This window comes from Plasmodium gaboni, chromosome 3, assembly GCF_001602025.1.
Source record: "Plasmodium gaboni strain SY75 chromosome 3, whole genome shotgun sequence".
Classification (NCBI taxonomy): domain Eukaryota; phylum Apicomplexa; class Aconoidasida; order Haemosporida; family Plasmodiidae; genus Plasmodium; species Plasmodium gaboni.
In genome coordinates, this window is record NC_031483.1 from 338464 (window position 1) to 352701 (window position 14238).

The window sequence follows — 14238 nt, forward strand, 5'->3', positions numbered from 1 at the left end:
GTGTGTGTGCTTATAAATATATTTATTTATGCTTATATGAATAGACCTATTCTCGATTTTTTTATATATTTTTTATTTTAATTATATCGATATATGCATATCGTTTAAAAAAAAAAAAAAAAAAAAAAAAAAAAAAAGGGAATACTAAAGATAGCATATATATAATATATTATATATATGTGTATATTTAATTTATATATATATATATTTTATTTTATTTTTTTAAATGATATACATATATCGATATTATAAAAAAAAAAAAAAATTTTAAATAATTGTAATTTCTCCTTTTCTCATTAAATAAAGACTTTTAAAAAAAAAAGAATACAAAATGTGTATTTTTTAATTTTTAATATATATTTATATACTTAAATAATTTATTTTATTTTTTTTATTTAAAATATTTTAATTATTTAATTGTTTATTATTTTTTTTGCATTTACATATTAATCTTGTTTATTCTTGTTTTAAACTTGTTCGATCTTATATATATATATATATATATATATATTAATGTTCTGTGACATTAATATTTAATGATATATTATTATGCTTATATAATATAATATAATAAAAATTTAAAAGAATAATTTTTATTTTTTTAAATTTTAAAAAGCAAGAAAAATTAAAAATATATTTACACAATATATATATATATATTAATATATATGTGTGAATATTTGTTGAAAGGGTAGTATAGTATATACATATAAGTTAATATATATTATATATTAAATATTTTATATATACATAAGACATATATATATATATTTTTTTTATTAAAATGAAAGTGGGAATAGTATTTTTTTGTTTAATCCTTTTTGTGGTAGTAGGAGCGTGTAACAATGTGAAGGAAAAGATTTTTAAGAATATTAAGAAAAGAACAAAATTTATAATATTGAATGAACCGATAGTAGATTTAAGTTTCAGCGAGAATTTATTTCATACGTTATTATTTGATTTAGATGTAGATAAGAATTTATATACATTAGATGAGAGTTTATTAAATCTTGAGAATTTGAATTATTCTTCAATATTTCGTTTACTTGTTGATACATATAAGAATATAAAAGAAAATAGAGATGATAATGAAAATATTCGATATATATTTTTAGGTACGTCATTTTCAAGAATTCATCCTTTAAATTTTGAATATTTTTTGAGAAAGCTGAATAAATATATATATAATGAGAATGTATATGAAAAGGGTAATGTGGATATTAGAGGAATATTAAATGAATATAATAATGAGATTGAAGAAAAGAAAATTGAAAAAGAAAAACTTAACAAGATCAAAGATAAGAATAATAATGATAATATTTATAATGATGATATTGATGTACATGAAGTGTTAGAAGATATTATTAGAAAAGAAAAGAAATTCTTTTTAAATGATGATGATGAAAATGATAGTAATGATAAATATATTTTAAAAACAGATGAAGATAATAAATATAAAGGATTTTTTATAGGATATGGTTTTAATGATGAAATACCATCTGTAATTCATCATTATAATTTTGATAAGAATTTTTTATTTCCTTCTTTAAATAGTGGTATATTATTAGATATAACATTATTAAAGAATATATATGAAGTTTCAAATGTATTATTATCTAGAAATGAAATGGATGAATCTATTCATATAGATTATATATATGAAGTAACAAAATATATAAAAGAAAATTTAAGAGTAAATTTAACTCATTCTGAAAATGTATGTTTAAATGAAGAACAGAATATTCATTTATTAGATCATGATCCTAATAATTTCGAAATATATAAATATTATCAAGTCTTAAACTTATTTAAAGATTATAATAAGAATACACAAGAAGAGAAATATGAAGTAATAGGACATGAAGGAATATCTGAAGGTAATGAGGATGCAAATAAAAATAATAATAATAATAATAACAAAAATAATAATAATAATAATAAAAATAATTATAGTTATAATGAAGATGCTCTTGCCGAATTGTTACTTTCCTATTTTAATGTATTCTATCCAATTTCTACATGCATGTGTTATTCAATTCGATCTAAGCATGAATCTCTAATGGATTATGATAAGTATCATATGATAAATTTAGAAAACGATATAAAATTAAAACATTATATAAAAGAAACGGAAGATATACATTTTAATAGTATTGAAGAATATAAAATGAAACTTAATCGTATAAATTATAAGTATGATACATTATTAGAAGAAAATGAAAATTTAATTACACATAAAAATATATTAATAGGTATAAAAACTAGTATTAATACAGAAGAAGAAAGAATACCACATATTAAAAATACATATGATAATAAAGAAAATACACAATTAATATTTAATACATTTAATTATGATAATAAATTAAAAGAAAAAAATACATTTGGATTTTATAACAATTCTTTATTACAAAATGCATTAGAAAATGATAATATAGATTTAGATATTATCTATATGTCAGATAAAGAAAGTAATAAATATGATAATTTATATTTTAATTCTAAAGTAACATCAAAAGAAGGATTATGTGAGAAATTAAAGCATATGATATATTATTATTATGAAGAATATGTAATGAAAAATTCAGAAAAAAAATATTTCTTTATAGCAGATGATGATACATTTGTAAATGTAAAAAATTTAATAGATGTAACTAATTTAACCTTAAATACATGTTCACATTCTAAAAAATATATGTATGATAAATATATCAAATCTTATGATTTTGTTAAAGAAAATGAATCTTTATTTCTTCAAAATTTTCCAAAAAAAACTTTATTCCTTTATTCTTATTTGAAGGATACTTTTCACAAAACAATACAAACATTGAAGAAGTATGACTATGTGCCTAAATATTGTCAGGGTGGTGTAACAACAAAAAATAATGCTAATAATAATAATAATAATAATAATAATGATGATGATATTATCGGTGATGCAAATAGTGACAAAAATGAAGTAAATGAAGTAAATGAAGTAAATATAATAAATAACAACAACAATAATAATAATAACAACAACAATAATAATAATAATAATAATATTTATAATAATAGAGCAAAATCTATACCTATCTATCTAGGAAGAAGATATTCTTATAATACATTTTCTACAAATTCAAATGAATATTTTTATGATTACTTAACTGGAGGAGCTGGTATCTTAATTAATGATGAAACAGCTAAACGAATATATGAATGCAAAGAATGTACTTGTCCCTCAACAAATTCTTCTATGGATGATATTATATTTGGTAAATGGGCTAAAGAATTAAATATATTAGCAATAAATTTTGAAGGATATTTTCAAAATTCTCCATTAGATTATAATAAAAAATATATTAATACTCTTGTACCTATTACATATCATAGATTAAATAAAAATAGAACAATCAAAGAATCAAGAGATATGTATTTTAATTATCTAGTAAATTATAGTAGAAACGATAAACAACAAAATAAAGATATATATATAGATTATCTTGATAGAAATCATAAAAATATGATTGATAATGTATTTCATTATTTTTATTATCTAAATATGTATGATCAAAAAAATAAAGTTGTCACAAAAATTCAAAACAATCAACATAATATGGACACTAAAACGAATAAATCAGACAACACACAAAAATTAAATAATACCCAAGGGGGAAAAAATGTTAAAGGAGATAAAAACATAAATGGTGATGATAATAATTATAATGTAGATAATATCGAAAATATAGATGATATTATCAATATGGTTGAAAGTGTTGATGATGAAAATGTAGAACATAACAAAAAAGAAACAGATAACCACAAAAATGATCATAATGATTATAATAATGAAGAAAATAATATAAATGTGAAAAAAACAACCATAAATACTAATATAGATAATAATAATGAAGATACTACAAAATATGTTATAAAAATGAATGAAAAAATTTATAATAAAATGCAAGAAAGTGATAAATACAAACAATTATTCGATATAAATAAATTCTTCAAAAAAGAAATAGAAGGACATCCTTATTTTCAAAAAATTAAAAAAAAAAATGAAAAGGCAAAAAAAGAAAAAGAAAAAATGAATCAATTAAATAAACAAAAGGATTATACAAATAATTATTTCCATTCATCAAATATGCAAGGAAATTTTAATCAACAAAAAATGGGAAACAATCAAAATGTAGACAATCAAGAAAATAATATATTTGAACAACGTCCTGAAATAGAAGAAGATGCAATCAATCCAATGGATTATGAAGAATATATGGAAAATTTATCAAATTTTGAAGATGATGGAGAACCATATGAAGAATATGATGATTATGATGATTTTGTAAATACAATTAATTCTGATAAATTTAAAATTAATGATCAAAATAAACACTTATATGAACAAATCAAAGATATAGCCCAACCACCTGTTCAAAATTCAAATACTTTTGATTTTGACACAGATGAGTTGTAAAAAAATAAAATAAAATAAAATAAAATAAAAATAAAATAAAATAAAATAAAATAAAATAAAATAAAAATAAAATAAAATAAAATAAAATGAAATAAAAATAAAATAAAATAAAATAAAAGTTTATAAAATCATACCTTTAGAATATTATTAAATGTTATATATATGATATATATATATTTATTTACTTATATGTTATATATATATATATATATATATATTTATGTATTATTTTTTTTTTTTTTTTTTTTTTTCTTTTTCTGTTCCTTTTTATATATTAAGTGTCATTTAAAATAATATACAAGAGGATTCACATATATTATATATATGTGTGTATTGATATATGTATACACTACCCGTTGGGTCATGCATTACTTTTATTATAAAAAAATTAAATATATAAAACACTATAAACAATTGTCATGATATTTTAAATAAGTTTAAAAAAAGAAAAGTTCATATTATTAAAATGTTTATTTCTAAAAAAACAAAGTTTAACCGAATAAAAAAATAAATAATATAATAATAAAAATATAGTCAAATATTACTTGTGCATCAAAAGAAAGGTATACGAAAAATAAGTAGCTATCATCCATCCATATATATATATATATATAAACATACATATATATATATTTATATATACGTGTATGCCATTTTTTATATTTGTCTATTTGTTCTCCTAAATTTGTCTGTGGTTGGTGCTACCTCATTGTAATACATTGACCTTAACTTATAATTTACTTCTTTAATTGGAGAAATATTTATTGGTTGAAAGAAAAGGAAATCTTCAGAATTAGTTCTTTCATAAGCATTGATTGTATTTTGTACTTGTATAGAAAAATTATTATTTAAATAACTAGTTTTTACAGCTTCTAAAGAATTTAAAGCTTTTTCTTTTATATTTTTAACCATATATGAACTGTTACTATTATTATTATTATTATTGTTATTATATTGATTATAATCATTTTCATTTTTTAAAGTGTTATATAAATAATCATATGTACTCATTAAAATTTCTCCTTTGTTATTATTCCATTTTTCATTTAGATTTATAAAATTTTCATCTTCATATAAATATTGTAAATTAAAATGTTCATCCATATCCATATTATCCATATTATATTTATTATAATTTATATAATCCATATTATTTTCTTCTATCATATTTATAACTATTTGTTTTAAATATAAATTTTCCTTTAAAATATTATTTTCTTCTATATCACTCATTATATCTTCTTCACTAAAATATTCCTCCTCTTCATCATCACAATTGTCTTTTTGGTTACCCTCACTATTATTACTATTAACATCATTATGATTACCATTAACATCATTATGATTACCATTAACATCATTATGATTACCATTAACATCACTATTAATACCATTAACATTTTTTTCACCCCCATCAACACTGTTGTAGTTATTTGGTCCAACCTTATCAAGCATCACACTTTTCTTTTTACTCTTATCACTTACTTTAAGATCCTGCGTGTTTTGCTCAATTTCTTGACGATTAAATGACAAAGTTAATGATAACAATAATTTTGACATGACATAACGAAAATAATTTATTCTCAAAAAATCATGCTTAGTAATATTTGGATTATTGATTGTCGAATCGGTATCATAATAATTGGTTGTATTTGTTTTATTTTTATGTTTAATTTTTTTCATATTTTTTAAAATAATTTCTTTTGAATCAAATATTTTTATGGATAATATATCAGAGTTATATAGATTTGTTCTTGTTTGAATAATAACATTATCATGATAAGGAATAGATGATAAAAAAAAAGTTAGAAAATATTTATTTGGAAGGACAGTAACATAATTTACCCAAGTATATGTATCATTAGTATAACTATAATCAATACTTGAACATACAGCAAATATATCTGTAGTTTGTTTATCATATATATTTCTTTTTATATCAAAATTAAATGGACATATAGATAAAAATCCAAGTACTGATCTGAAATTTAAATTACATTTCATTTTTTTTTGTTTCGATTTTTTATTCTGATCACTACATATAGAACTGGAATCATTACCATCATACTCTTCATGAATATTCTTATGAGTATTATTATCACTATCAACTTTGGAATTACTTAAATAATTATCATCATAATTATCGTTATCATCATTATCATTATCATCATCATAATCATTATCGTCATAATAATATCCCCTTTTGTAGGGTTCATCCTCTTGGTCATTTAAAGAATAATCATTTATATTATCCTTATTAATATTATTATTATTATTATTATTATTATTATTATTATTATCATTTATAGCTAAACCATTATTTGTATCTATTAAATTTTCTGTTTGTTTTTTATTTTTTTTTATTTTATAATTATCTGTATTTAAAAATGTCCACTTAGCTAAAAATAAATGCTTTGGTTTTTTCAGTTCATATTTATGATTAAAATATTCACTTATTTCACATTTCCTTTTATTTGGATTAAATAATGGAATGGTGAATGTCCACTTGCCATTTGAAAACATGTTTATAAAATTTGTACATATAGATGCATTATTAATTTCGTCATACTTATTAGAATACACAGGTACAATTGCATTAACTGGTTGTATTAAATTAAGGATATTATTATATAAATTATTAAAAATACACTTTTCAACGTTATTATTATATTTATATAATAATTTACTTTTTATTTTTTCTATAATATCTGGATAATTTTTTCCACTAGTTAAATTTAAAAAGGATTCAGAATAATAATTTGACATTATCATTTTCATCATATAATTATTTTGTGAATTCATAACATTGTTATTATTATAACTGATCATTCCATTGTATGGGCAATACATATTAATATAATTATTACCATACATATTATTATTATTATTCATAAGTGGTGGTAATCCTAATGATGTAATTCCATCAGTATCATGACCTTGTTGAGTTAGATTAATATACGCATTAACTGTCATATCTATATCTGGCCTGTCACATATACTCTTATTATAAAAACTAAAATCATCAGAATTCCTATTATTATTATTATTATTATTATGAAAATATACATAATATATATTTTTACTCACATATATATCAAACGACAAATATGGACACATGATACATATTGCTCTTTTTAAAATATTTATATCTGGAATATATATTCCACTAAAATATATACAATTCTTTACATCCAATTTATTATCAATCATAAAATTTAATACGGTCATTAATTTTTTACTTTTCTTCTTGCCTTCATTTAAATCTCTTAAAGGCAAATTTGGAGATCCGTGTATAAACAAAGGAGTAAATGATAAACTGAATAAAAATTTCAAATATAAATTTTGATTAGAATAATCAAAAAGACAATATTTTGTTACAATATTAAATACATTCATTCCATTAATTTCATCCATGTGTGTATCACCCATCGTAACAACATTATTAATAATAACCTTTGTAGTATCATTAATGTTTGTATTTGCAATATTATAATTTATATCTGATGCACCTCGTAAGAGATACAATAAATATAGACATGATTCATATGCGTTACTATTTTTATTTAATATTTTTAATATTTTTTTACATAAATTGTGTACACTATTTATAACACACAAAAGTTTTTTTGCATTGATATGATTTCTCTTATTCATAATAGAACATGTATTCATATAATATGTTTTTAATTCTTTTCTATTGAATTTATTTTCTTTTTTTAAACCATGTACATATAATAAAAATACACATAACCATTCTAAGAACACATTTCTTAGCATGATAGGTTCTGAATATGTGTTTCCATCAAAATAAGATTTTTGTTTAGAAGAAACTTCTAAAGATACAGCATAAGAATATATATTTTTTGATGAATATAAATTAATATTAGGAAAAATATCATTTGTATTTAATATACTTATAATAATTATTGTATCAAATGTTACATCTAAGAGAACACCATATAATAGAAGTCTACATAAATTTATGCTTAAATTAAAACGAATCATTATTTGACCAATAATAGATATAAATAATTTATCTTTTATTTTGATGACAGCTTTTACCTTTTCAAGTTCATACCGTGTATTTTTTATTTTTTGTCTAGATGGTTTCTCAATAATCATACTTAATACATCATATATAGATAATTTTTTATTTTCTACATGTGATATATTTTTTTCTGATGTTTCATAATTAGAAATTAATTTATTTTGAACTTTAACTTCATTTAGATTATCTACATTTCTATTTTCACATCCAAGTGTTTCATTTCTTTTATTAATTAAACTGTTTAAAACAGGCATACTTTTTAAAATATATAAATATAATAAATGTAAACTATGTGTATATATTTCAGATATTTTATGATCTCTTAAAAGATTCAAAAAATTCTTACTTATCATTCTGATACAAATACCATGACATGTTCTTCCACATCTACCTTTTCTCTGTTCCATAGAAGATTTGTTTATCCACTTCTTAACTAATATATGTGCTTTTTTTTTATCATTATATTCAATATTTTTTTGAATACAAAAATCAATAACTAATCTAACATTAGGTATAGTAATTGAACTCTCGGCTATATTGGATGATAAAAAGATATTAATGTCAGTGTCGTTATGTTTTATTTTGTGAATCGTATTATCATACAAACAGCTGTGTAACATGTGAATGTGTATTCTTACATCCTTACGATCATACATAAAAGAATTAGCAATATTATTCATACTATTCATACTATTCATATTGTTTATACTATTCATATTGTTTATATTATTCATATTATTCATATTATTAATATTATCCACATTATTGTTGGATAGATTGCCCATGTCATTATTTATTATCATGCTCAATTGATGATACATATCTGTTATGTCCTGCATGCCTGATAGAAATATTATAACACTGTCTCCTTTCAAACATAAATTATAAACAAGTTCTAAACACAGATTAGATATATTAGAAAAGACATTTGCTGGGATGATCTCATCTACATCCAAGTCCTTATTTTTATCATTACAGTATTTATTATTATTATTATTAAATATATGTATATTTTTATCGTATTCACTCTTTATTTTATATAACAACATTTCTGAATTTTTTGATAAATTTATTTTATTACAATTTTTTTTTCTAAGGATGAATTCGATAACACTTTCTTTAACGTAATTATTATTACCATCACCACAAATTTTATCGTCACTATCTATTTTATTGTCACTATCTATTTTATTGTCACTATCTATTTTATTGTCACCACAAATTTTATTGTCATCACAAATTTTTCTAGTACCATATCTTGTGTAGTTTATTATGTCCTCTATATAAAATGTATCAATACTATAAATTTTGGTACCTATAAATATCGAACCCATTTTAATATTTGGGTGCTCAAAATAAGAATAAAACAAATTACTCTGCATAGTTGCAGACATAATAATTAATTTAAACATCGGTTCGTCTTTCTGTTTATTATGCAAATATAATTTTATAAACAACAACACAATATCTAATAATATACTTCTATCATGTATTTCGTCAATTATAACATGTGTAAATTTTTTATACATATTTTTATGATGTAAAAATAATTTAAATAAATACCCAATGGTTATATATGTTATAACAGTTTTTTCATTATCATATAATGATTCTCCAGATATTCTATAACCGATTTTTTGTCCTAATTGTTCATTTGTTAATTCAGATAATATTTTAGATAATGCTATACATGCTATTCTTCTTGGCTCTGTTACTATAATATTAATTTTTTTATTTTCTAAAATATTTTCTTCTAATAAAAATTTTGGAACACAAGTAGATTTGCCTGAACCCGTTTCTCCATTTATAAATGTTACATCGTTTTTTTCAATCATTTCTATTATTTCATTTCTTGATTTATATATAGACAACTTTTCTATATTACTTTGTGCGTTGTTCATATTATCTTCTGTTAGTAATATTTTTATTTTATTTTTGTCTTTCTCTTCATTTTTATAATCCATTTTTTCTCTTATCTTTGAATTGTCATTTGCATCATATAAACTAATAACACTATCTTTTTCGAATATTTCATCTGAATTTCTATCACCCCGGTTTTGACTTTTATTATTTCTCTCTTCCTCACCATCATAATAATTATTATAATCACAATTATAATTATAATTATTATTATAATTACTACTACTATTAATATTATTATTATTATTGTGCATGCCGTGACGATTAATTGATGTGCCCCTTTCATTATTTTTAAAGAATTTTTTTTTTTCTTTCATTTGCTGCTTATTTCTAAAACTTCCAAAAATTTTGTGACCATTAAAATTATTAGATGTATCAGCTTTTATATTATGCCTCACATTATGTTTATGACCCTCTTGATAATAATTATTATCCCTATTATCACGTTGTTCTGCATTATAAACAGACGATTTAAATGAATCTGCGTTTTTATATTTATCCTTATATGCTTTAACATTTTTATAGTTATAATTGAAATTATTATGTTGTTGTCTGTTGTTTACAAATCGGTTCCCTCCATCGTTATCATTATTATTATTATTATTATATTGGTTTATATAAGATGTATTATCATTTAATAAATTATTATTACTTATGTTATTATATCCATATGTTGATAATGAAATATCTTTTCTATTTTTTATTCCACCATTATCATCATTACTATATTTATTATTATTATATGTGGGATGACCACCTTGTGTTATATTATTAGATTGATAAGACAAATTATTTTGTTTATTATCATTGAATGTATTAAATTCATTATTATTCTTGTTACCATAAGAATGTGTGTTGTTATTTTTTTTCTCACTTTTATCATCAAAAAATTTATATAACTTATTATCTATATTATGTCTATCACTATTATTATATTTATTTTTAGGTAAATTATTATTATATTTTTTTATATTATATGAATTATCATTATTATTTTTTTTTTCATAATTTTTATTACCTAAATGTTCTTTTCTTCCATCTATATTACCCTTATGATAATAATAAGTATTTTTTCTACTATCCATATAGTTTATATTATTTTTATGCATATCATCATTTTTAAAATTACTACTACTATTATTATTTTTATTTTTATATTTATTTCTATAATTATTAGTAGATGCATTCTCTTCTCTATCTATCATACTTCTTCTTTCACACATATCATATGATTTATCATCATTTTTATTATAATTTCCTCTATTTTTTATTGAAGACGAATTCTTAAAATATTTTTTTTCATTCATATCATTATTATCATTATCCATTTTATTATCATTACACATGTATCGTTTTTTATTTGATATATTTATATTATATGACTCGTATATTGTTTTTCGTTTATTATTTATCTTAAAACTATTGTTCATATTTTTTTTTTATTGCATATTAATTTGTTAGTCACATATATATAAAAAATATATATATATATATATATAACATAATTATATAAATATTCAGTGGCAAATATAAAAAAAAAAAAAAAAATATATAAAAATACAAAATATATACATATATATATATATATATATATATATTATAAAAAATGATAAATATATTTCATTAGTATTGTAATATTTTAACAGATAGGTTTCTTTTATTAATTATTCTTAAAATTATTAATTATTTTATTATTTTTTTTTTTTATTTATATATAATGTTTCTTATAAAGAAAAAATAATATTAAAGGAACATATATATTATATATATTTTTAATTTGTTTTAAAAAATTATTTTATAATATATATATTATAAATACACTTATATATATTCTTAACAAATGTAATATAATTATATAAAAGGTATAAGTGTACAAGTAAAAAAATTTTAATTTTTTTATAATTTTTATCATTTCATATTTTGATTTTTATTTGTTTTTACATTCTTATATTTTAATATAATTTTTACTTATGTAGATTTGTATATAACAAAAAAAAAAAAAAAAAAAAAAATTTACTATATGAAACATATCACATATATATATATATATCATTATATATATATATTTATATTATACCTTTTTATTATTTAAAAATGAATCCTTTAGAAAATAAAAATAAAATATATCAAATAATTAATATTAATAAAAGATAGTATTCGACTTATACACATATATATATTTTATATATATATTTATTATATAATAAACCCAACAATACATAATTTACATATATACCATCAATTTCTTTTTTTTTTTTTTTTCCCTCCTTTATCATGAAATTATATATATGTATTTATTTATATGTATTTATTTATTTCATAAAATTATTTGATATTTTAATTATTCCTCAAAGAAATATAAAACACTTATATCTAATGACGATTCAAAACAAATTTATTATATACCAATAAATAAAAAGAAAAATATATATATGTTATATATATATATATTATAACATTTACAATGAGTATGCTTTTTATCATATCCATCTTTTATTAGTTAATTCTAATATCTTCATCACATTATTATTAAATTTGTTTATTTAAAAACCATCCTGTCCATACATATAAATATATATATATATAATATATATATTATATTGGTAAGACTATTTAAAAAGAAAAATCCAATGTAAAAAATTACATACATATAAATTAAATATATACATATATACTACATTGTTCTACGTTTCGACAATTTTAAGATATGTTTTATTTTTTTTTAATTCTATTAAATATTAAAAAATATTATCAAAGTCTAAATATTAAATAGCTAATAAGGGAAATAAAATCAGAAAAAAAAAAAAATGAGCTAGCCAAAAAATAAAATATATATATGTATAAGTATATTATTTTTTTTTTATTTTTTTTTTTTTTCCTGATTTTATTTCCTCCTTAATAAATATAATGATAAATAAAAATTAATTACAAATGTAATATGACAAAAATTAAAAAAAAAAAAAATATACATATATATATATATATATATATATAATATATTTATGTATACACATTTTTAATTAATAGCGCCTCACCCCCCACCTCAATTCTTTCACCATTTAGTGGTTAAGTTTATTTATGTAAGATCCTATATTATCCTCAGTAAAATAAGTATTTATATTTTTTTTATTTTGAACTGTTTCTATATTTCCATTATAACATATTTGTTCATCGTGTCCTTTATGATTTACCATTTTAATAGTCCATTTATTTTCATTTAAAAATTGTTCAAGTTGTGTTTTATCTTCCATATTTAAATATTCTGACATGTTTTTTAAATATATACTTTCAAAACTTATTGAGATAGTATTTAAAATATATTTTCTAATATTAGAAATAAAATTTTTATCATTCTTTAAATAAGAATAATCACAATTATTATCTTCATTACCTATATTATTATTTATACAATTCCATAATTTTTTATACTGACAATTTTTTATTAATTCATATATATATATAACACTTTTTATATTTTCATCATATAAACTTGAATTTATTAAACTCATATACATATTCATATCCACATTATTTATATTATATAAAACACATATCAATATTTTCTTAATTATTTCTTTATCATAACAATGAGGATATAAACAAAACAATCTCAACAAAGTTAGCATCACATCGTTATCATAATATTCGTTATTCTCAAAAGCTACATTCACATAGTCACTTAGAACTTCTAAAAAGTAAAAATTAAAATGAACAAATAAAAAAAATATATAAATATAAATATAAATACATACATATATATATATATATACATAAATATTGCTTAATACATTTTTGTTTTCTTATTTATTCTTAC

General features: G+C 19.2%; 3 protein-coding genes across 4 annotated transcripts; 1 reads left to right on the plus strand and 2 right to left on the minus strand.

Moving 5' to 3' along the window:
- Nucleotides 1–784: 784 nt before the first annotated feature.
- Nucleotides 785–4456, plus strand: PGSY75_0310400 (parasite-infected erythrocyte surface protein; the record flags this gene model as incomplete). The annotated part of the gene is made up of 1 exon (XM_018783959.1): nt 785–4456. The coding sequence occupies one exon, from the start codon at nt 785–787 to the stop codon at nt 4454–4456; it is 3672 nt and encodes a 1223-aa protein (XP_018643542.1).
- Nucleotides 4457–5113: 657 nt separating this feature from the next.
- Nucleotides 5114–11854, minus strand: PGSY75_0310500 (putative DEAD box helicase; the record flags this gene model as incomplete). The annotated part of the gene is made up of 1 exon (XM_018783960.1): nt 5114–11854. One exon carries the CDS (start codon nt 11852–11854, stop codon nt 5114–5116), a length of 6741 nt encoding a protein of 2246 aa, XP_018643543.1.
- Nucleotides 11855–13483: 1629 nt separating this feature from the next.
- On the minus strand, nt 13484–14112 carry PGSY75_0310600 (putative SAC3/GNAP family-related protein; the record flags this gene model as incomplete). Of its 2 annotated transcripts, none has more annotated exons than XM_018783961.1 (1): nt 13484–14112. In XM_018783961.1, a coding segment is annotated over one exon (629 nt), but the record flags the coding sequence as incomplete, so codon positions are not given. The 2 variants fall into 2 exon arrangements, with proteins under 2 accessions (XP_018643544.1, XP_018643545.1); XM_018783962.1 differs by having other exon boundaries at nt 13484–14109.
- Nucleotides 14113–14238: the final 126 nt, after the last annotated feature.